Here is a 22,992-nt window from a genome sequence, read left to right as displayed (position 1 = left end):
AGTAATATCAAGTTCTAAATTACTTTTTATTTGTTTACCTACGTCCGACCAGAAAACAAACCTGATTTCCACTCCCCATCAACCTAAATTGCCCTTTTTTATACTCCTTGTTATCATAGCATTCGCCTTATTTCATAGAGGTTAATTTTTTTTAGGATTTTTTGTGAATAACCACCTAAAAAAAATCCAAAATTTTGATTTACCACCTAAAAATCTCAAAGTTTTAAATAACCACCTAAATTTTTTTTTTTTTTTTTTTCACCACCTGTTAACAGAATAGTTAACAGGCGTGAAGTATGGCCCACCAAGGATTTTTCGCTCCATATTCTGCCCTAATGTACGTTCGTTTTTTTCAGTTCTCACTGCCATTCTTGTTCATCTTTATTGCTTCTCCTTTATTGCTCTTCAATTCCTCACCACCAATTCTGTACTTCTTGAAGGATTTGTGACTTTGCTTTCTCTTTCTCTCATCCCTAGTCAGAATTTAGAGGATGTGGCACCACACAAACGCAAAAGCTTCATCACCATAATTGAAGGACATAATTGAAGGACAAAAGTTTGGATTTTTCACAGATAAGGACGAAAAAAGGTACGTAATTGCGAACTTATTGTGAAGTGGTCCATACTTTTTGCGAATTATGCAATTTAATTGTTAATTGGGGATTATCTTGGATAATCTGACATTGGGGTTTGTTGGGGATAATCTTGGATAATCTAACATTGTATAATCTGCAATTTAATCTAACAGTGTATTGGGGTTTATTTATAATTGTCTGACATTTGGGGTTGGTTTATCCTAATTAAACAATTCATGATTGAATATGCTAATTTGAATGCTCATGGGTTTTAGTATTGTATTTGTTTTTCCAGAATGCAGAGTGATAATACTGTGGTTATTAAAATTAGGTTGGGAGGTTGTTTTGTGCCGAAAAGTATTGGTAAAAATCGACATATAATTTGCTGGAATGGTGGGGTTGTTTTCTCGAAGAAAAAGGCTAGTATTTCTAAGATGTCAGTGCATTTTATTCGGGAAGCTGTCGTGCATGGTTTTATGTTTTATAATATGAAAGTGCCTAGGAACTTTCATGTATTTTATAAACAGAAAGGGAGAACTTTTACAACCGGTAAAAGGGAAATAGTAAATGTTGAAGAAGTGAAGGGACTTTTGGAAACAGTGAATAAGGAAGGTGTTCTTGAAGTTTTTGTTCCTAGTAAACAGATTGTGAATCCCCTAAACGACCATACATCATTATCTACCCTTGAACCCACACCACGGTTAAATGAGGGAGTAAGTACACTAGAAATAACTCCTAAGTTTAAGACGGTTGCAAGGAAAGACAGTGCCAAGGGTAAAGGAAATCTACAAGCAGAGGGTCCAGGGGAAGGGATTGCAGAGGTTAAGGGGAAAAGTAGAGCTATAAAGAAATTGTTTGATGATGAGGAGAATGGATGTGGGTCGTCTTCAAGCAGTGAATTCAGTGACCTTGGCATAGAGTGGGAGGCAGGGGAAGAGGAGGGGTATGAAGATGGTGAAGAATGGTTTAGGCAAACTACGGGGGAGATTCTGAGTGATATCAATGGTAGCTTTGGGGAGGATGAAGAATCAGATGAAGATGGGAGGGTAGTGAAAGATCCTAGGGTACAGATTAATGATAACATAGATTGCAATGAAGTGAGGATCCAAGAAGAGATTGAGGGTGATTCGGATGAGCTTAGGAGTCTTGCAGGAGATTCTGATGAGGATCTAGACAACAGTCCATGGTTTAATGGAGAAACCGACTTCACAAAACCTATTAAGCTAGTGGAAAAATTGAAGTTCAACAATGTGTATGTACTTAGAAAGGCTTTGAGGGTTCATGCTATTGAGCATAGGTATGAGTTCTATTTCCTACATAATGACGGGACAAGAATTACTACTCGTTGCAAAAAGAGATGTGGTTGTCTTTATAATAAAAAAAGAAGTAGGTTGCCTAAGTGTTCTTGTGAGGAGGGTGTGAAGTGTTTCTTTAAGATTCATGCTACAAAGTTGGTGAAGCAAGAAACATGGCAAATTAAAAGTTTGATATTGAAGCACTTGTGTATGAGGAGTATGGTGAATAATAACGTAACTTCGGAGTACATAGCAGAAAGGTACTTGGAGGAATTCAGAAGCGGTGCCTTTTTTAGGGTGAAGCAGTTACAGGAGAGAGTTTCGAATGAGTTGGGGATTAAAGTGGGCTACACTAAGGCTTGGATAGCTAGGTGCATAGCTAAGCTCATTATTTATGGCTCGGCATCCGAGCAGTACGCAAGGGTGTGGGATTACGGTAAGGCTGTTATGCAAAACAGTAAAGGAAGTGATGTTCATATTGTTGTTAATGGGATTGAGCAGCCAGAACCACCCCTCTTTCTTAGGATGTTCATTGGTCTTGCTCCGCTAAAAGATGGGTTTGTAAGAGGTTGTCGGCCTATTATCGGGGTGGATGGATGTCACTTAAAAGGAGCATACCCCGGGCAAATCCTTGTGGCAGTTTCAAAGGATGGAAATAATAACATTTTTCCATTAGCATGGGCCACAGTGGAGATTGAGAACACGGAGACATGGGAGTGGTTCTTGGAATGTGTAAAGAGCATGTTGAGAAGTGATTAAGGGGATGGCTTCACCTTCATGTCTGACAGACAGAAGGTAACTTTCTGTAGTTTTATATTTTTCTGCATTTTGTGGACTTTTTTTGTTTGAACAAAATAGGAAACTAACAAAGTGGTAATGATGTGACAGGGTTTGTTGGAAGCCCTACAAACTGTTGTACCTCTAGCTGAGACAAGGTACTGTGTCAGGCACATTTGGGCCAATTTTAAGCTCAATTTCACCGGAACAACATTCAAGGAATTATTTTGGGATGCGGCTAGGGCAACTACTGAAGTGAGTCAAGTATATGTTGTTGTTGTTCTTGTTTTATTTATGCTAATATGTTGTTGTTGTTGTTGTTGTTGTTGTTATCTGTTGTGTTGTTGCTATTCTTTTTATTAGCGGGAAATGTGTGCTCCTATTCTATTGTTGTTGCTCTTACTGTGTTGTTGCTGCTCTTACTATGTTGTTGCTGATGTTGTGATTACCATCATGTAAGATCTGCTAGCTAGCTGAACTCGTAAGGCTGACAGCTTTCCCTGAAAAAGAAATGATGAAATTTGTTATCAAACTAAAAGCAGGCTGCCTGGGAGAGGCAATATACAGCATCTTATGTACTGAAACTGATTTGTTAACAAACTGATTTTCATAGACATAAAAATATCTCTAAGGCTCTAACTCTAAGCGTGATTGCTGTAGAATTATAAAGTTACTGCATCCAACTAATGCAACTGTTTCTCTGAGTCCATCACAAATAAGTCTGTAGTATCTTTATATTCAGTTAAAACAATAAACAACCATTTTCTCAAACAGATCAGTAAATTAAGCAAAAAATAGAGAACTTAAAACTCAAACACCATTAAATTCAGTTGTATATTTGTATCAACTGAAACATACCTAGTGAAAATTCAGTTGATATTCAAGTACCTAGTGTCTGTTGTATATTCAAGCTGATGTTTTGTGTTTTGTTTGGTATTATCAGTTAGACTTTGAGGTGGCAATGGAATGCATTCATTTCCTATCCGAAGATGCGCATGAGTACCTAGCTAAAATTCCCCCCCGTCATTGGTCTAGACATGCATTCACGCAAAACTGCAAGTCCAACATGCTTTTGAACAACTTGTGTGAGACTTTCAATGCAGTGATCAAAGATGCTAGAGACAAACCTATTCTCACTCAAATGGAGTGGTTAAGACGATACATGATGAAAAGGAACAATGACAAGTGGGAGGCAGCAAAGAAAGTTGAAGGGAAGTTCATGCCTTATGTGCAAACTGTGTTTGATGGACTAGAGAAGTTAGCTAGGTCATGCATAGTGCAACAATCAAGAGATGATAATTATGAAGTTCAGTTAAAGGGTGATCAATGTGTGGTTGACTTAGAACAAAGGACTTGCAGTTGTTATCAGTGGGAACTAACCGGGATACCTTGTGTGCATGCTTTTGCTTGTATGCTAGAAAAAAGAGTGGATCCAGAGTTGTATGTTCACCCTTATTACTCTAAGGAGACATACCTGTTAGCATATGAGTCTCCTATTAAGCCTATGCCTGGACCTAAACATTGGGAAAAGGTGAACATGAGACAACCACTCCCACCTGCATTCAAGGTTCAACCCGGAAGACCCAAAGGAAAGAAGAGAAAGCTTGAAAAGGGAGAAGGAAAATCTCAAGTTGCTGATGAGGCTAAGAAACCAAAGAGGAAGAACCAATGCAAGAATTGTGGTGGTTTTGGGCATTATGCCAAGACTTGTAAAATCCCGTCTACAACGGAATCAAGAACGACAATGACAAATGTCGGTAGACCACCACTGCAAACTCCATGGGTCAAAGAACAAAGGAAGAAAAATGAAGAAAGGATTGCAAGGAAGGTTAGTGCAGATTTCTTGTGTGCTTTTTGTGCCTTTTCTTGTTTATGATCATACTCTAATCATATATCTTTCTCATTTCCACAGGCTTCTTCTCAAGGGGCGGGGCCAAACAGCATCGCTAACAAGACTTTCCCCCAAGAAGTAGCTAGGCAAGCATCAACAAGCACAGCACCTCCCCCAAGAAACCGAACTACTTCTAAGCTTTCATTAGTTAGGAGCACTCAATGATTAGAGCTAGGTTTCTCGGGTTTTAGTTGCGTATTAATATGTATTTTATTGGGAAAACTTAAGAGAAAAACTTAGTTATGGTAGTTAATGTATGTGCCTATTTATGGCTAAAGACAAGAAGATTTATTTATGTTAAAGACAAAGCATGTGTGTGGATTATACAGGTTTTTGGTTGTCGTAGTTGTTTTTGTTTTTTTTATTGTTAAAGACTGATTAGTTGCTGATTGCACTGATCTGCTGACTGATCAGAGACTATACTGCTGCTGCTCCACACTGATCTGACATACTATATTGCTGCTAATGACTGTACTGCTGCTGACTAGGCCAGGAGTTGTTGCTGACTGGTCTGGAGTTGCTGACTGGTCTGGAGTTGCTGCTCAAGCTGAATAATCTGCTGCTGAAGCTGACTGGCCTGCTAACTGATCTACTGTTGCTGACTAAACTGCATCCACATGGAACAACTAAACATGCTGAAGTTGACTATCTACTGCTGCTGACTAAATTGCCTAGAGTCTTTTCCCCCTGGGTGTAATTTACCTCTATTTATCAATTGTACTAATCAACATCTTTCAATTTGAAAGTTTTTCATGCTAGTGTTCCCAAACTATACATTGATTCTGTACATTAATAACTGAAATGAAAGCCTTGCATTTTTTTGTTATATCGATTTTCTAATCAATAAGTCACGGTATGCTCTACTCTCACGAGCTCGAAATAAAAAAATAAAAAAGTATAACGCAACTGTGTTTAATCAGAATATCTCATGTTATTTTTGCACAAAACTCTTAGATCTACGATACATTACACACTCTTACATTATTCCTGTGAGTGTTTCATCCCTTCGGTGAGTAGCATATTCAGATTGAGCATACATTTGATGTCTTAATGGTTTCATTCCTTCCTGCATGAATGATGTGCCTAGGCTCCGTGGGTTGAAGCTGTTTGTTCCTGCTTGTTGTGCACCCAATGACAATCTCCTGTTTGAAGGACTTCCACTCAAGTTCCTGTTTGTAGGAGATGCATTGCTGAAACTTCCATTTAAATTCCTGTTTGGTATACGTCGAGCGTTGGTGCCTGGTCTGGAGCTCAATGAGAGATTTCTAACTGAAAAATTCAAAGAAGGGCCTATATCTTTCTACTTGTGCCACTATGTAGTCTTTGTTTCTGATAGAATCACGAGTCATGTTTAATAAGAAACTAAGTTTTATTTCATTCAAACACCAAAAGCTTACATTCAAACACCAAAAGCTTACATTTTTCAAGCCATTTCAACAACCTAAATGCTCTGTTTCATTTGAGCATGACTTATCTTACCTTAACCAACTGTATTAGCCTAACTTATTTACTAAAAACATTCCCAAGATCAAGAAAAAACAACAAATTGCAACAATAATAAAATAGGTATTCACTTCCATGTTCATCTTCTTTCCATCAGAACTTAAAGCCCTGTTTTTCACCTTCAAACCATCAATTTCATTCAGCAAACACCTCCTTTGCCCACGCAAATCATCAATATCCCTCTTCATCAGTTTCTTATCCAACAACAGATTGTTGATAACTTGTGTTTGCCAAGTTGTCCCATCCGGTTCATCCACCCATTCAAAAGCTTTGCATCCCCGTTTTTCTGTGATTGGATCGTAGAATTTGCATGACCTGAATTTTCTCCCCGGATTCTCCCTAGTCCAACCAGTTAACATGGCAAATGGAACTCCACAGGCACATTTTTTCTCTTTTGAAGGTGAAAATTTCGATGTAGACATCAGCTCGATTCTACAATTGACATCAAATAAATATTTGTATTAGTTTCTAATAATACGAATCAACATTCCCTAACCTCAATTTTTAAATACATTACACATTCAACAAATCCCCAATTTTTTCTTCATATGAACCCTAACTTTTTTTTGGAAATTTTGGGGTTGCTTTCATTGATTGAATCGATAATTCACAAACCAAAATATAAAATTCGCATACCCAAATCATTCACACACAAATATTGGCTCAATTTCTGTCAAGTTTATCATCAATTTCAACATGAAAATACCTACGAAATTTCAACAATTGATCTAAATTCATACCTTATTGTACCTTGATTCTTCTTCTTTCGCCCAAAAGATTACTCGAAAATAAAAAACTAACGAAATCCCTCAATCAATTTCAAGTTTTTTTATGGAAATTTGTGAATTTCATGAAAAATTCGAAGAGCAGTTGAAGGGGAAGGAAGAAGTTAATGTCAATCTGATGAATAAGAAAGGCACGAGGAAGCTAGCCGTTGGGGGTGGGCCTCACTTAACGCCTATTAACTGTTCTGTTAACAGGTGGTGAAAAAAGAAAAAAAAAAAATTTAGGTGGTTATTTAAAACTTTGAGATTTGTAGGTGGTAAATCAAAAATTTGGTTTTTTTTTAGGTGGTTATTCACAAAAAATCCTTTTTTTTATTGATTATTAATATTTTACAGGGTAAAGTGCATATCTTCTGTAAGATTCAGTTGTTAATTATGGATGATGTCAAACAGCCACTAACTCATTTTGAGGAAATTACATCCCGCCATGTGTATCAAAAAAACCAACCGTGCAGCAAATTATGTTACAGTTATAGATTATCACGTCTACACACGTCAAAAAATTAACCCGATAATTTTCTTATTTCAGTTTTAAAAGAGACTATCCAAACTTTTTCCTACCTTCATTTTCAAAGAAAATAAATGATATGGAATACTACGTACACTCTACTTGACATTTAAACAATAAACATGTTTTATTGACGTAAGTTTGAAAATTATGCTAGTATGTAAGGAGTTCATATTGCAAAACAATTCTGTACGGAGTAGTATTTTTTATGGTGATTTGAACAGATAGAAAATCATCTAGTGAAAATGATATTACTCCGTACAAATGCTGTCAAAACAGGTCATCGGGTCGGGTTATTTCGGGTCTCGGGTCATGATCAGGTCGGGTCGTGTCGGGTCAATATTCCATCCGGGTTGAGTTCGTGTTCGGTTGGGTCGATTTCAGGTCGGGTCATGTCGGGTTTTTTCCTATCCCGGGTTCGGGTCGGGTTCGGGTCGGGTCACATTTCGGTCAGGTTTGATTTCGGGTTCGGGTCTTATCGGGTCGGGTTTAAGTTGGTTTGTAGCAAGTAATTTCGGGTTCGGGTCTCATAGAGTCGGGTTTAAGTCGGTTTGCAATACAATTATTTTCGGGTTCGGGTCTTAGTTTGGATAGGATACTAATCAGATCAAATAGAATTCAAGTCGGGTCACTCTCAGCGACGGGTCAAACTCGGGTCTGATGATTAACCTATACATTTTAATTATTTTATATTCTAAAAAATTTTGTTTAACTTATTTTAGAGTTAAATTTTTCAGTATCTAGCAATAAATAATATCGTTAAAGTTAATATTTGGTCGTGTCATTGATAACTCGGGTAAATCGGGTAGCGGGTTGTCACAGGTCGGGTCAATAGCAGATTTCATCGAGTTACAATCGGTTTCGGGTTGACATCGGGTCGGGTATCGAATCGAGTTCGGGTCATTGTTCGGTCGGGTCAGTTCGGTTATCGGTCATTTTCGGGTCGGGTGTCGGGTTCGGGTTCGGGTATTACAACATCGAGTTAAAATCGGTTATCGGTTTTTTCGGGTCGGGTACAGGTCAGGTTTCGGGTTACCTGATTTACAGTAGTTTCGGGTCATGGTCGGTTACGGGTTCGATCGGTTCAGGTCGGGTTTTCAGGTCGGGTCAGTTTTTGACAGCTCTACGTACAATACTACTCCGTATCCATAACTCAATAATAGTACAGACTGCCTCCATTATCGTTATTTCCCTCGTATAACAAATGAGGCATAATTCATACGAACAATTGAGATACTCCCTCTGTCCCGGAATGCTCGCAACGGTTTGACTTTTTTCACTATTCACATAATTCACTTTGACCCTATTTTATTTATAATATATGAAAATAAGTGTTAGCATATAATATATTGCTGGCTTCATCTTAATATATATTTTCAAAATATTAATATTTTATAAGTTAATATATAATTGAATATATTGATGGTCAAAGTTGTGTATTGACAAGCGTGTCCAGTTAAACCGTTGCGAATATTCCGGGACGGAGGGAGTATTAGCCTAGTCACCTAGTGGTTTAGACATACGGCCTCGTGTACGATATTAAAATCCCCCTCCCTATTTGTAGTTTGTATAGCCCTAAGGCCCATTCAGACCCCAAAAAATGGAAAGATGAAATTAGATTACCTTTCAATTTTGGTGGTTTTGTGAATTGCTACATTTTAAAAATAAAATAAAATTTTACTACCTTATAATTTTGATTTGTTTGACTAACACCACCATTTGACGTTTTCTGTTAATGTTTTCCGTCGTGTATTTTTCTATTCTTTTAAATAGCTGCGTTCCTTTGTCGTTTTTTTCATTTGCCATATTAAATAATTGTTTTAGTGGGGTTTAAAGAAGGAAAACATTAACGAACAACGTCAAATGGTAGTGTTAGTCAAACAAACCAAACTTATAAGGTAGTAAAATATATACTTAAAGGTAGTTTCACCAAAAGAGGTTTCTTGATTATCAACTAAAACAAGTGAAACGAGTTGACAACTTGACACAATCACCAGGTAACCTAAACAAGTGAATGGGCTTCAACACGTTTAGTTAAATAGGTCAAGTTAGTATCATTATCACGAACACAACCCATTTGACATCTCTAGTCAAAGCACATAACTACACAAGCTTACCACAATTTTCTTTAATCATTCATCTCTACCTCATCATACAACCTAATTCTATATTTATAGCTAATTAAAATAATAAAATAGAAAACAAAAGTGAATAAAATTCCCTAATAAACAAAACTAGCCCAATATGATCCTTCTCTCCAGAATTTAGTTGACTCATTCGCCATAGAATAGATTGAGTCAGTTCCCGATCTTGTTATCTTCTTCTCAATCTGATGTTATCGAATTTAGAACTAATCAGCCTAGTCCGGGTTATTGGGCCGAGGTAGAGCACTCAATGGGCTAATTTTGGGCTAATTTGGGCTTCGCTTTAACCGAAGCAAACACTTGCAAGTTGAAACCCATTTTTATAGCCCTAAAATTATTAAACTAAATGTAATAACATCACATAAAATAAGTTTATATCCGTATTAGGCTCTACTTATGGTAGAGGTAGAGAACACTGAAGATAAAGAACGCACCCATCTGCAAGTATTAGAAAACAGGCAATTAGTTTTTACTTTATTCACATCTAGTTTTTCGCAAGTACTCCCTCCGTATTTTAAAAAGAGATACACTTTGACTTTTTGCACTATTCACATAATTTACTTTTGCCCTATTTCATTTATAGTATATGAAAATAAGTGTTAGCATATAATATATTGTTGGCTTCATCTTAATATATATTTTCAAATATTAATATTTTATAAGTTTTTATAATATATATTTGAAGATATTGATGGTCAAAGTTGTGCATTGGCAAACGTGTCCGTGTACCTCTTTTTAAAATACGAAGGGAGTAACATGTAAAAGAACTTTGAGCGTACCGTTGAAAAGGAAGCCCCGTAGTAAGGAAAAGCCACTGGTATGAATCTTTCATATTCGTTATGCTTGTATGGACGCACAGGAATCTGCAGTTAGCAATATTTTAGCGGCTTTCAGTAAAAACAACAATAAAGCGAAGATTTGTGACTAAATTGTACACAAGTCACTCGATACTACTCCCTCCGTCCCTTAATACTCGCACCGGTTTGACCGGTGCGGAGTTTAAGGCATTTGAATTGACTTATTAATTTATGGGTGTTAGTTGATAGTGGATATTTTTTTAATATAGTTAGTGGGAAATGTGTAAGAGGTGGAGAGTGGTGAGTGGGGATGTGAATTTTTAAATGATTTTTTGTAGGGAATAGGGGTGTAGATGGGGTTAGTAAGTGTGAGAAATAATATAATATTGATATAAATTTCCATGTATAGAAGTGGTGCAAGTATTAAGGGACGGCCCGAAAAGAAAGGCGGTGCGAGTATTAAGGGACGGAGGGAGTAACATTTTTTACTACCAATAAAGAGTATGCCAGTATCAATATCGTAAATGACTCGTATTGGTACTATTTAGTAGTGTATTGGTAGACGGTAGACCAATACCAAATTAACGAGTACCAATAAGAGTCACTTGCGTCCATTAAGGACACAAGGCCACTTTTGACATAGACTTCCTCGGGTAGATGAACCGATTACTAAGGTGATGTTTGATTGACAGGTAAAACTATAGGAATTATGACTTCCTAGGAAGTGGAAGATTAGAGTATTGTTTGGTTGACAAAAACATGGGTGTGCAGTGCACAACGAAGGAAGTTGCTTACCTAGATTTTCTCCTAGGTAACCAAACAATATCACCCACTTCCTAGGAAATACTTATACATGGGAAAAACTTCTCCTAGGAAGTTAGGAAGTTCTACTTCCCACGATCAACCAAACGACCCCTAAATAAAATGATAATTGAAGAAAATCTTTCGTTAATGTTCATAGCTAGTACAAATACAATTGCAGCTAATTTTCCACTCCAATAGTTTATGCTACTCCAACAGTGTACCACAAAACTAGGAGTAACGAATAACAAGCAAAACAGACACATCAAAAGGCACTGAGAATATCTGATGCTTAAGTTTCTAAAAACAGACACATCAAAAGGCATTAGTTCTGGCCACTCATAGATAAAAAATGCGGTATTGGTCACGGTCGCGGGATCGGTCGCGGAAATGATGCGTTAGTCGCGGACCGTGTCGCGGTTGTCGCATAGGAATTGGAAATTTGAAATAGAAGCCCCATGTCAGCCCCACTCACTACCTACCCTAGTCCCCTCCCCTAAACCGTACACATGACCTAAAATGAATTCCTTTGTCTACCTTCTCTTTTCTCTCTTGTTTTAGATTTGAAAATGGAGTTCTCTACTATATTTCAGTGGAGTTTCTCCATTTCTTTCCTTTTTCCCTTTCTTTTTGTCGAAAACATGAGAATTCGGCTGAAAACCGAGTAGATGTGAGGTTAATAACGTTTAACGCGGAAAAAATTCGTTCAAATCGGTTGAACCGGCCGAGATCTCGCCGTTTTTAAAAACACCTTTACAACTCGGGATATCTCGTATCGCCAGCCTCCAAAACCTTGTTAACTCGGGCGATACGAGTTAACTCGGGCTAGTTTTTACACCATGGCCACTATCATAACAATGACAGAACCAAGCAACTCTAACTAGTAAAAAGCTCAAATAGTTCCCCTCCCCACATTAAAAAAGTAGGCCTGGTTATTGGGCGGGTCGGTGTTTGTGCGGCTCAAAAGCGGATCGGGTAATAAAAGGGTCAATTTTGGCGGGTCAAAGAGGGCCGCAGATCAATAGGCCGATAGTGGGCGGGTCAATAAACGAACAAGGAAAAATGAACAAAAAGAGATCACTAAGAGATGATTGATTACCTGTTTTGCAAGAGATAAGCTTGTATAACCAAGTCTCTGATACTCAATCTTGAACTGGAAAACCCCATAAATATCTGGAACTTTGAATGATGTGTGATATAATCCCTGCTGACCAGGAACACCAACGAATGAATATTCGATCTGACCAACCAAAAAAAGCAAAAAATAATGTACAATAAAGATGTTTAATAATCTACGAGATTACCCTCTTATCTTTTGATAGGGTTTTCAACACATAGGGGCTCATCATGTAGAACTGCAATTGCACGTCATCGGCTACATAGGGTTCCCAGCTAGTTCCAGACCACTCATATATCTCAACAAAGTATTCCTGAAATTAATTCAACAATATGAGCACGAATTGGTTCCGTTTTCCACCAGTTCAGATGAAATTACTGTAAAGGTCATACCAGGTCATCGTTGATGCGATAAATGGAAGGTTCATTTGTTTCTCCAACTTTATGATGTCTGACGTTGACGGCCTAAATTAAGAGCAAATATTGTCTCAAGTAAAAACCTCAAACGACATAGAAAACCTAAACAAATGCGGAGTAGTCAATTCATGAGTATGACAAAGGAAAGCAAGGCCAACCTTTAAATGACCCCTCTCATGGAATATCCATTTACTTATCTCCGCCAAAAATTGCTCATTACCAGATTTTTCGTACCTGTAGCATGTAACCAGTTAAGAGGACGGAAAATATTGCAGACAGAATTCCACTGTATGTCTGCGGAAATTGCATTACCAACGCTGATGGATTTCTTAAACTCATGCAAATTAAACAAAGTTTCCTTTTCATTGTCGCTGCTTATTTGATTAATGCAATCACTGCTCCACTACTAAACATAATCCCAGTGAACCTTCAGAGATTACAAGCAGAGCCTGATATGTATAGAAGTGAAGAAAGGAAAAAGTCGGAAACTATGGACTCAACAGGCAGTCAAGCAATAAAAGCAATTCCAATGGTTGTAGCTATGGACTTGCTTGCAATTCGCAAAAGTTTCAAGCTACTAGCTTAACCATTGGAGTAATTAGCAAATTAGCAAATTGCTTGGCAAGCTAATTTGCTTGGAGTCCAATAGAGATATATGTAATAATAAAATTAAAATTAAATGGTTAATTGTAAACGTGGATCCATTTAAATATCAACGTAGTCTGGAAAATTAGCTAGCCACTGGAATACAAACCAACTAGAAAGTTAATTGGCTTAAAATCTTAGGTGACATGGCAAGCTTATTTGACAATTAGCTTGCCATTGAAGTTGCTCTGAGTAAACATTAATAAAGACTTAGTAGTGACTTACGTATGTGAGGTCCCAGCTTTTTGGACACTAGATCTGAGAAATCTGTATTCCAAAACAAAAAGTAAACAAATTATAACATGAGGAAGACTTTTAAAATTTTGATATCAACAAAAGAGGCAAAAGGGGATCTTGAGATGCAAAAAGAACATACCGGTCACTAAACATATCTAAAGAGCCAGAAATCAGAACTCGAGCATTGTTTCTAGCCTGCAAGTTTGCATCAATTATCAATAAGACAACATTTGAGACTTTTTCTGATTTAATATATATGCTTTGGTGCATGTCAGGAAATGAATTAAAAGCAACTGAAATCACTGGATTTGATATGAACCAAACAAATAGAGGGAGACTGACATGTGTGCATCATGCAAGTATGAAACTACTACCATAACCAGACATGAATGACATACAGATATTAAAAGATAACCAGAAAATTACTGGTCAAAATATATGTTGGAAATGCCTTGAATATGTTTGTTGCTCCGAGTGACCCAGCAAAGGGGGTCTCAATATTCTTAATTAATTTAGTAATAAGTTATCCCATAAAACCTCATCTACTCTGCCAGGTATTTTAAGATGTGGAAACAAGCTCCAGAATTTGATCAGTTGGTAAGCCACAAGTGGAATTCGAGGATATCAGGGGCTAAAATGTATCAAGTTGTTCAGAAGCTGAAAGCTGCGAAAAAGGAATTGATCTTACTGAATAAGAGAGGGTTTCATGATATTGAAGCTCAAGAACTCATGGCTTTACTGCACATGAATGAATGTCAAACTTCTTTACATGCTAATCCCACATGTGGTTATAGCTGAGGGAATCACTAGACAAGATTATGGGGTGGCACGAATGGCTCTTCTTTCTTTCCAGCAACAAAAATCGAAATTTGCTTGGTTGAAATATGGAGACTAAAACATTGTTTTATGCTACGAAACCACATAAAGCTCCTGTGGGGTCCTCACTTACACCAGAAAATACCCCAAGGGTAGGAAAGGAATTGTTTTTATGTTGCTAGGATGTATGAGTTTGTTATAGTTTGTTAGTAGTGTTGTGTGCACCAAGTAACCGTGGAAATGATGTAATAAATAGAGGAAAGTGCTATGAATTAGCATAGATAACAGACCATAAATCAAGAAACTAATGAAAATTTGATTAATAAACTGAAAACACAAGTAACTGATATTCAAGCATTCGAGAGGCTTGATTTCTCTCCCAATGAGCTCTTAAAAGCTCAACCAAATTCCTCAACAATATTCAACATAACATTCCTTCTCTACAGCTGCCTATATATATAGTACTACCTCCCTGACTAACCCCTAACTTATTCCCCAATCTGCTTGTACTAACTTAAATAGCTATTTCCTAAAGTACCCCTCCATAATATCAGTTCATTGCATTACCGGCCCCCCAAACTTCCACCTTGTCCTCAAGGTGGATAGTAATCAGCACAAAATTCCCGGCCTTGGCAACAATTAGCAATGTCCGTGTGAGAATTGATGCCCGGCTTCCACTGGCGTTCAAGCTCCTCATTGGTGAGTACTTGTACTTCCTTTGGTGGCGTAGCTAAGAAAAAGTTAGCCTTGGAGTTGTCATAGGGTGGAAGTAAAAATTGGTTGAAGTTGGAATTTTCTGAAGTGAGATGGAAAGGCTGTGGGTTGAGGAAATTAAAAAGAGAAGGGCTGAATGGTTTGGGTGTAGAAACTTGTACTAAAAAAGTGAATTTAGATGTGGAAGAAAAAATCAGAAAATTGGGAGTTTGTGGGCTGGACAAGTTGGGAAAAAGAATGGGTTTAAAGATGATTGGGATGAGATTTAAGTCTGGTGGCCCAGAAACGTGTCCTATACTAGTTGGTCTAAACTTGAAGTTAGAAGGAGTGTTGACCTCTAGAACTGGGTTGGGTTGATTAGGTAGATGTAGAGGAGAGAAAGTGGGATCAGAAATTTGGGCCTGACAGTGTCTTTCTTGAGTAATTACAACATTGCCCTTACTAATTGCATCAGCTACATTTAGCTTCCTCCTCAAGCTGTTCAATGACTCAGCATATCTTCTCCCATACACTTTTTTTCTAATCTCCATTTCTGGAATCTTCTGAAAGATTTCTTGAAGCTGCTGGTGCACAGCACCACCTACTGGTTGCTCTACGTCGTTGCTCGGACCATCACCAGTTGCACTCGAATCGGTGTGACCCTCGACAAACTCCTCTTCTCCGCCGGTTAAAACACCAGAATCACCACCCACAACTCTGCCGGCGAAACCCAGATCTCCAAAGGAGCCACTAGCTTCAGATCCACCTTTGAAGAATCCATAATCTTCCCTAATCAGTCCACCGTAGGTTGGAATTCGACCACCAATCTTACAATTGCCGGCCAAAAGGCCAGGACCACCGCCGGAACCACTACCTCCGGCTCCTCCTTTCTCGAATATTCCTCCATCACTATGGTCGTTGCCGATGAGAATGTTTTTCCATCCATCAACATGTCCTCCCACCACTTCCTCCGCCAGACTACCAACAAATTCGCACCCAACTCGACCTCCACCATTAAACCCACCAAAAAAGTTCCCTCCACCTGTTCCTCCATACCTTATTTCCTCCAGATCTGATGTTACTAGCGTCGCCTTCGCCGGTAACGTACTACCTGGTATAGCCAAAGACTCCATTGTAAGTAGGCTACCGGACTCTTTCTCACATGAAGTTTGAAAGTCAATGGTTGTTAAATGAACCTCACTCATACTCACCACCTCTCTTTCTTCCTCCATCAGATCTATTGGCTTGGCCTCCTTTTTATGGTTCTCAGACGGTGAATGATAATTGCCTTGACTGCCGACCATAGCTTCTATAAAAATTGGTAGTCCACCACAGACTTGACTCGAGGAGAAATTCTGGTGTTCTGCCTTGCCGTTGAGCTTTTTCGGAGTTTGTCGTGAAAAACCAAAGCGTCGCACCACCTGGCTCTTCAATTCATGCCAGTCATTAAACGGCCACCGCTGATGTTCCCATTGGAACCACTGTAGCGCGTCTCCGTCAAGTGTTATAATGGCAGCCTTTAACTTCGCCTCCTCATTAAGCCGGAAAAAATGAAATGTATCCTCCAATTCCAGAATCCAGCCCTCGGGATTAACTCCATTGAACTCTGGAAGTTGAAGCTCTCTCCGGATTTTCCGCTCCTCTTCCGGATCTGGAATTCCTTGACCTCTTTTTCTTGTGATGTAGGCAAAATCCTCCCCTATCCATGCTTGCATTCGATGTGTTGCACACTCACCAGCGAACTCCATTGCAGATTTTTTTTTTTTTTTTTTTTTCAAAAACTGAAATTCAGTATTTAATCTCCCTGAATCGACTGCTCTGATACCATTTGCTATGAATTAGCATAGATAACAGACCATAAATCAAGAAACTAATGAAAATTTGATTAATAAAATGAAAACACAAGTAACTGATATTCAAGCATTCGAGAGGCTTGATTTCTCTCCCAATGAGCTCTTAAAAGCTCACCAAATTCCTCAACAATATTCAACATAACATTCCTTCTCTACAGCTGCCTATATATATAGTACTACCTCCCTGACTAACCCCTAACTTGTTCCCCAATCTGCTTGTACTAACTTAAATAGCTATTTCCTAAAGTACCCCTCCATAATATCAGTTCATTGCAGAAAGCTAGAGAGAGAATGGCATGTTGAGAATTGTAGTCAGAGAAACCTTAGGAGGATAATCACCCCTCGAAGAGTGATTGCTTGTAGTTATTGATTATACTGATGTGCAATACAAATAGCTAAGCATTCCCCTACTAGTGTTCTTTAATTCTGTTTACTTGCCTCTTTTGTGGCTGTTGAAAATCTGATTCGTAGCAAATTGGTATCGGAGCAGCAATCTGTGGCAACTCCAAATGCAAATCAGCGTATACATCTGTTTGAAGAGCAATTCATAGCGATGCAGAAGCAACTCTCGGACCAGATTCCGGCATTATCTGTATAAACTACCATCCAGTATGGAAGTCTCGACTAAGAAACATAATGATGAACTCGATGCTGGAAGGAAGGATTGATTGCACCACGGAGAATCAAGAGGTAGCGATGGAGGCCTTTAGGAGTGATCAACAAAAGCTCCAGGAAGAGCCGAAGAGGTAAGAACCACCATAATGGCTGGAACTCATCGCAACTACCGTCGTACCCGGACAACAGTATCAACAACAAAGACAGGCTGACACTGCGCGAGTTTCCTAGGGATATAGAATCTGGGGAGAGGTTGGGGGGTTCGTTCAATTTTGGGATCTCAAATCGCGAAGGACATGGCTGGAGGAGGAAGAAGCTTGACCTACCAACTTTCGATGGATCGCAACCAGATGGCTGGATCCTCTGAGAGGTTCTTCGGAATTTACCGCTTAAGTGAGGACCACAGGATCCTTGTGTAGATTCATAGCACTTTATTTTATAGACCTTTGAAGCAGAGACAACAACAGAATAAGATTTTCACCATTAAAAATGCTAAGGAATTTGGATTAAAGATCCAAAGGAAGTGCCTAAGGATTTTCTAGACTATTATGAGCGATTATTAGGATCTAAAATAGATGGCAGGTTGAAAAGGGTCCTGTTCTTTGTGCCGAGAAGGTTGAGTCTCTGATCTTGCCTTACACCATTGAAGAGGTGAAGCACGCTATGTGTTCTATACATGGAAATAAAGCACCTGGTTTGCAAGTAGCTTTTTCAAGGACTCGTGGAATGTGGTAGGCAAATATGTGAGCGAAGTTGTGTTGGCATTTTTCAAGAGTAAGAAGCTCTTAAAGGAGATAAATACTACTTTTATCACCCTTATACAGTTATACCTAAAGGTAAATGCTCCTAATAGTGTCACAAATATTAGACCCATCTCTTGCTGCAATGTCGTTTATAAATGTATCTCAAAGATGATGTGAGAGACTAAGGGTCCTGCCTTATATAATAGCTGAGAACAGGTTTATTTCCCATAATATAACGGTATGTCAAGACATGGTCAAGCAATATGGTTGCAAAAATTCCCCTCCTGGTTACATACTTACATGTTGAAACTTGACCTTAAAAAAGCCTAGGACACTGTAGAGTGTAGTGGGCAGTTCCTTGAGGAAACTATGCTTTCCCTCAAGTTCCCTACTCAATTTGTGGAAATGGTTATGATATGTGTTACTTCACCTACGTTTTCTTTGATGATAAATGGATCTTTTCACGGTCTTTTCAAGACAGAACGAGGATTGAGGCAGGGAGATCCTCTCCCCCCTTATGTTTGTTCTTTAGGTTGAGTACATTCTGGGAGTTGTGGGAAGCAGTAAAGGGTTCAATTTCCATCCAAGGTGTAAAAGCCTTAAATTGACCCACCTTTGTTATGCTGATGATATTATCATGTGTTGTAAAGGTGAGGTGAGATCAGTCCAACTTTTAATGAAGGGTTCCAGGCTCTTTTCTGATACAGCAGGTTTGCAAGCTAGCCAGATTCTGTTGTTGTGGTATGGGAGAGGATATGGTGCAAAAAGTTTTGGATGTGACAGGGTTTTCAAAGGGGTCTTTGGCTCTTTGCCCTTCAGATACCTTGGTTTGCCCATCCGTGCAAAGAGGATATCTGCAGCTGAGTGTCTGAGTGACCACTTAGTTGATAAAATGTGTGCTAGAGTAAAGGTTTAGGGCTCTAGAAACGAGTCTTTTGGAGGAAGACTTCAGTTAGTCAATTCAGTATTATTGAGCATTCAAGTGTATTGGACTAAGGTACTGGTACTTCCTAAAGCAGTGCTTACGCTATGAATGCAATTTGCAGGGTATACCTACGGCACAGGAAAATTGACAGTCTCCGGGTTATGTAGCATGGAATGTTGTTTGTAGAAAGAAAAAAGGTGGACTAGGAATTAGGGACACTGAAACCTGGAATATAGCAGCTCTGGGGAAACATGTATGGGGCTATGGGCTATCTCCTCTAAACAAGAGAATATATGGGTAAAATGGGTGAATGCCGTCTATATAAAGAATCAGGAGTGGTGGACTTCTGTGCCTAGTAGCAACTGTAGTTGGTATTGGAAGAAGATATGTGCAGTTAAGGAGAAACTGAAGAGCGTTGGATCCCGCTCAAATTGGGCCAGGGTAGTACATTTGGGATTGCTAAAACCTATGATGCTTTGAGAGTTGAAACTCGAATTTGTCATGGGGATAAGTTTATATGGGGAGAAGCTTGATGTCCCAAAACACCGGTTTATGTCTTGGCTAGTTGTTCAGCACATGCTAAAAATCAAGGATAGGATGCTGATATGTGGTATTATAAATAATAGTCTGTGTGGTATGAGTTCTAAAACTCACGAACATCTGTTTTTAACCGTAACTATAGCAGTAAATGTTGTGAGGGATTGCATTAGTGATTTGGTGTTGGAACTCCAATGAGTACACTGAATGGAGCTATGAGAACAACTACCAAACTGGAGGGGATCAGGAAGAAGGTTTATATCATGAGTGCTTTGGCAAAGATATATGGATTATGGTATGCACGGAATGAAGTTCTATGGCACAACAAGCTGCCTTGTGTAGATAATATGGTAAAGAGGATCGTAGGTGATATCAAAAACAGAAATTTTTGCTCTAAATCCAAAGAACATCAGTCTTGTGGATAAAGGCTGGTTTGATAGTTTGATGTTGTAATTGTTTGTAAAGTGTTTTTTTAAGGGTAGTTGCAACCTAGGTAGTCTTGGAGCTTAAGCTGCTCCTTGTTTGTACATTCGTTTGTTGGAAAATGCCATAAAAGTTATCTTGCTTACCAAAAAAAAAAAAAACTAGGTCACTTCCACCCCTTTCTCAACTTATATATTAATCAGCCACCAAATCAAACATGATGGCCGTGATCAGTACAATTGAGAAAATTGTGGAAAGACCAAATCAAAGTAGTTGTTTGTTTTATACTCGAGAAAGAAGTCAGAGATAAATTCATGACCTGTCTACTTCAATATTATCTGGGCAACCCTGATAAAAAGTCTCAATGTCGACTTACTTTCTCATCGAATGGAGTATGATTTATGGAAGCAAAAGCAAACTCACAATTACTTTGGAGCAATGCAAACATGGAGAGAAATATTGGAAGTAGGGGAAAGAATGGAACCTGGACTACAGAAACCAGAGAGATGGAAGTCCCAGTCAAGGCTGGAGGACTTGACAGCTTGGAACTTGGGTTAGCAGAATATGCTGCTGGAGAAGCTGAGAGAACCTTCAATACCTAATTAATGAGTTAAACTTGTTACAAACCTGAAGAAACAGCATATACCTTAACTTTCATGCTTCAGCAATGAGCTACAACAAGCAGATAAGAGCGCTTACCAGACTGCTAGCAGCATTTACTGAATGTGCGATTCCTCTGAAAAGCAGAGGAGCCTGATAAATAACACACAATACCCAGTGACATTCAGATGTGTACAATTGCAATGCAAATATGAAATATCCAAAGATAGTACACATAGTTATCAAAGAAGAAAAAATGACATAGAAACTGACCTGTATTTTCTCCTCCCCAAGAATCACATCGGATTTGATGAAATGATCACTAGCAATCAATGTATGATCCCCTTCAATTTCAGATACAGAATAGCTGGTGTGATCTATAACCATAGCTGATGTATCCTATGCCAATTAAAAAAAGAAATAAGAAAAATGAAAAATGATCAATTTAGTTCAGTCTTCTATTGACTAATCTTAGAATTCGGAAGCTGTTTTCGTCCCATCAAACTCAAATGAATTTAATTAAGTCTTAAATGAACTGTCAAGCTAACACCATGCCACCGACTGCCAGTCTGCCATCACCAAATTTGTTTTATTCCAACCTTAACCAAATCCTCAGTGTCTAATGAATAAGTACTAAAATGAACAATTTGGTCTTATAACTAGGGAAACTACCTAGATTGCATCCTCTTCTCAATAAGTTCTAAAAACTAACTAAACGTTTCTTAATAAATTGATACAGTGTCTTAACAATTAATTTCTTGAGATATCCAACATTGATGCATAAATTCAAAAAGCGAACCAAAAATTAAGTTTTTCTATTGTACGTAGTATAAATGTTACTGCATAAACACTTACATTCTCGAAATCAACACCACACTCAGAAGCAACATTACGGATGAAAATCAGATGCAATAGCATTAGCATTAGCATTAGCATTAGCACTAGCAGCAACAATCAAATCATGACCAGAATCAATAAAGTCCAACACAATATTCAACTTCAAATTTTTAAAAAAAGCCTTAACAATTCTCGAGATAACTTCAAATTTTTAAAAAAAGCCTTAACAATTCTCGAGATAACCAACATTGATGCATAACTTCGATAAACGAACCAAAAATTAAGTTTTCCTATTGTACATACTATAAATGTTGCATAACACTTACATCCTCAAAATCGATAGCGCACTAAGAAGCAACATAACGGATGAAAATCAGATGCAATAGAATTAGCATTAGCATTAGCACTAGCAGCAACAATCAAATCATGACCAGAATCAATAAAGTCCAACACAATATTCAACTTCAACGATTAATACAGAGTTTTAACAATTAATTCCTCAAGATATCCAACAATAATGCATAAATTTAAATGAACCGAGAATTAAGTTTTCCTATTGTATAAATGTTACTGCAGAAACACTTACATCCTCGAAATCGACTCCACACTCAGAAGCAACATTACGGATGAAATCAGACGCATTAGCATTAGCAGCAACAATCAAATCATGACCAGAATCAACAAATTCCAACACATCATTCAACTTCAACGATCCCTCTCCAATACCTTAAACCACACATTATCCAAAATTAATCTTCCGTTATCTCAAAACAATTGAATAATTAGCCAAAACAATTGAATTATTAGCAATCTACAACAAACAAAAAAGAGAAAGAAAAAGCTTACTGTCAACGGAAGGAGAGAATAGAACGAGGCCATCGTACAAGTAGTTTCCATATCGTTGAAGAGCGATTTTGCGATCGTCGGAAAGCTTGAAATCAAGGTCATAACCACGAGATTTTAGAGAATTGAAGAAAATGGAGTGAGAAGATTTGAGAGATGCGTCGTCCAAAATGACAAGGATCCGTCGATCGGTTGGCTTCTCTGGATTAAAGGCGGTTGAGAATGAGATGAAGAGAGAGAAAATGATGAAACAGAAGAATGAGAGTTTTGCCATTGTTAGGGTTTTACTGTAAATTTTTAAGATTACATGCGAAAGAGATGATGGATCCAGATTTGAGGTTTAAGCTTGTACTGCTAGTTCTCTCACTCTACTCAAGTTTCTGACCCTGTCTTTTTCTTCGGTTTTTTTGTTTTCGATTTTCAGTTTATAAAAATAGGCAAAATTTTCAAATTTACCTTTCTACCCCTCTGTTTCTCAAGACTTGCAACACTTGCCTCTTTCGGCAATTTCTTAATACTTAGGGCTTGTTTGGTTGACATGGAAATTAAATTCCCATGGAAAGTTGTAATTCAAGGGAAATTAGTTCCCATGTTCAATTCATGGGAATTTTTTAAA

General features: G+C 38.1%; 3 protein-coding genes and 1 long non-coding RNA gene across 4 annotated transcripts; 2 read left to right on the top strand and 2 right to left on the bottom strand.

Annotated features, from left to right (window-relative positions):
• Positions 1-871: 871 nt before the first annotated feature.
• On the top strand, positions 872-2,880 carry LOC130470214 (uncharacterized). Its single transcript, XM_056839858.1, has 2 exons — positions 872-2,665; positions 2,759-2,880. The coding sequence occupies exon 1, from the start codon at positions 872-874 to the stop codon at positions 2,627-2,629; it is 1,758 nt and encodes a 585-aa protein (XP_056695836.1). The 3' UTR covers positions 2,630-2,665; positions 2,759-2,880.
• Positions 2,881-3,597: 717 nt separating this feature from the next.
• Positions 3,598-4,839, top strand: LOC130470231 (uncharacterized). The gene is made up of 2 exons (XM_056839909.1): positions 3,598-4,475; positions 4,560-4,839. Exons 1-2 carry the CDS (start codon positions 3,609-3,611, stop codon positions 4,701-4,703), a joined length of 1,011 nt encoding a protein of 336 aa, XP_056695887.1. The 5' UTR covers positions 3,598-3,608; the 3' UTR covers positions 4,704-4,839.
• A 1,049-nt stretch (positions 4,840-5,888) lies between these two features.
• LOC130470602 (uncharacterized) lies at positions 5,889-6,997 on the bottom strand. Its single transcript, XR_008931318.1, has 2 exons — positions 6,782-6,997; positions 5,889-6,473 (listed from the first exon to the last, which is right to left on the bottom strand). It is a non-coding gene; the product is annotated as an uncharacterized lncRNA (long non-coding RNA).
• A 2,450-nt stretch (positions 6,998-9,447) lies between these two features.
• Positions 9,448-22,780, bottom strand: LOC110787514 (dolichyl-diphosphooligosaccharide--protein glycosyltransferase 48 kDa subunit). Its single transcript, XM_021992151.2, has 13 exons — positions 22,380-22,780; positions 22,120-22,259; positions 20,970-21,095; positions 20,796-20,849; positions 20,581-20,694; positions 13,631-13,686; positions 13,480-13,521; positions 12,768-12,843; positions 12,586-12,657; positions 12,381-12,506; positions 12,176-12,280; positions 10,258-10,341; positions 9,448-9,916 (listed from the first exon to the last, which is right to left on the bottom strand). Exons 1-13 carry the CDS (start codon positions 22,648-22,650, stop codon positions 9,869-9,871), a joined length of 1,314 nt encoding a protein of 437 aa, XP_021847843.1. The 5' UTR covers positions 22,651-22,780; the 3' UTR covers positions 9,448-9,868.
• Positions 22,781-22,992: the final 212 nt, after the last annotated feature.

This window comes from Spinacia oleracea, chromosome 3 (assembly GCF_020520425.1).
Source record: "Spinacia oleracea cultivar Varoflay chromosome 3, BTI_SOV_V1, whole genome shotgun sequence".
Taxonomy (NCBI): Eukaryota; Viridiplantae; Streptophyta; class Magnoliopsida; order Caryophyllales; family Amaranthaceae; genus Spinacia; species Spinacia oleracea.
Note: the sequence above shows the minus strand (reverse complement) of the source record. Positions and strands in the feature narration are given on the sequence as shown.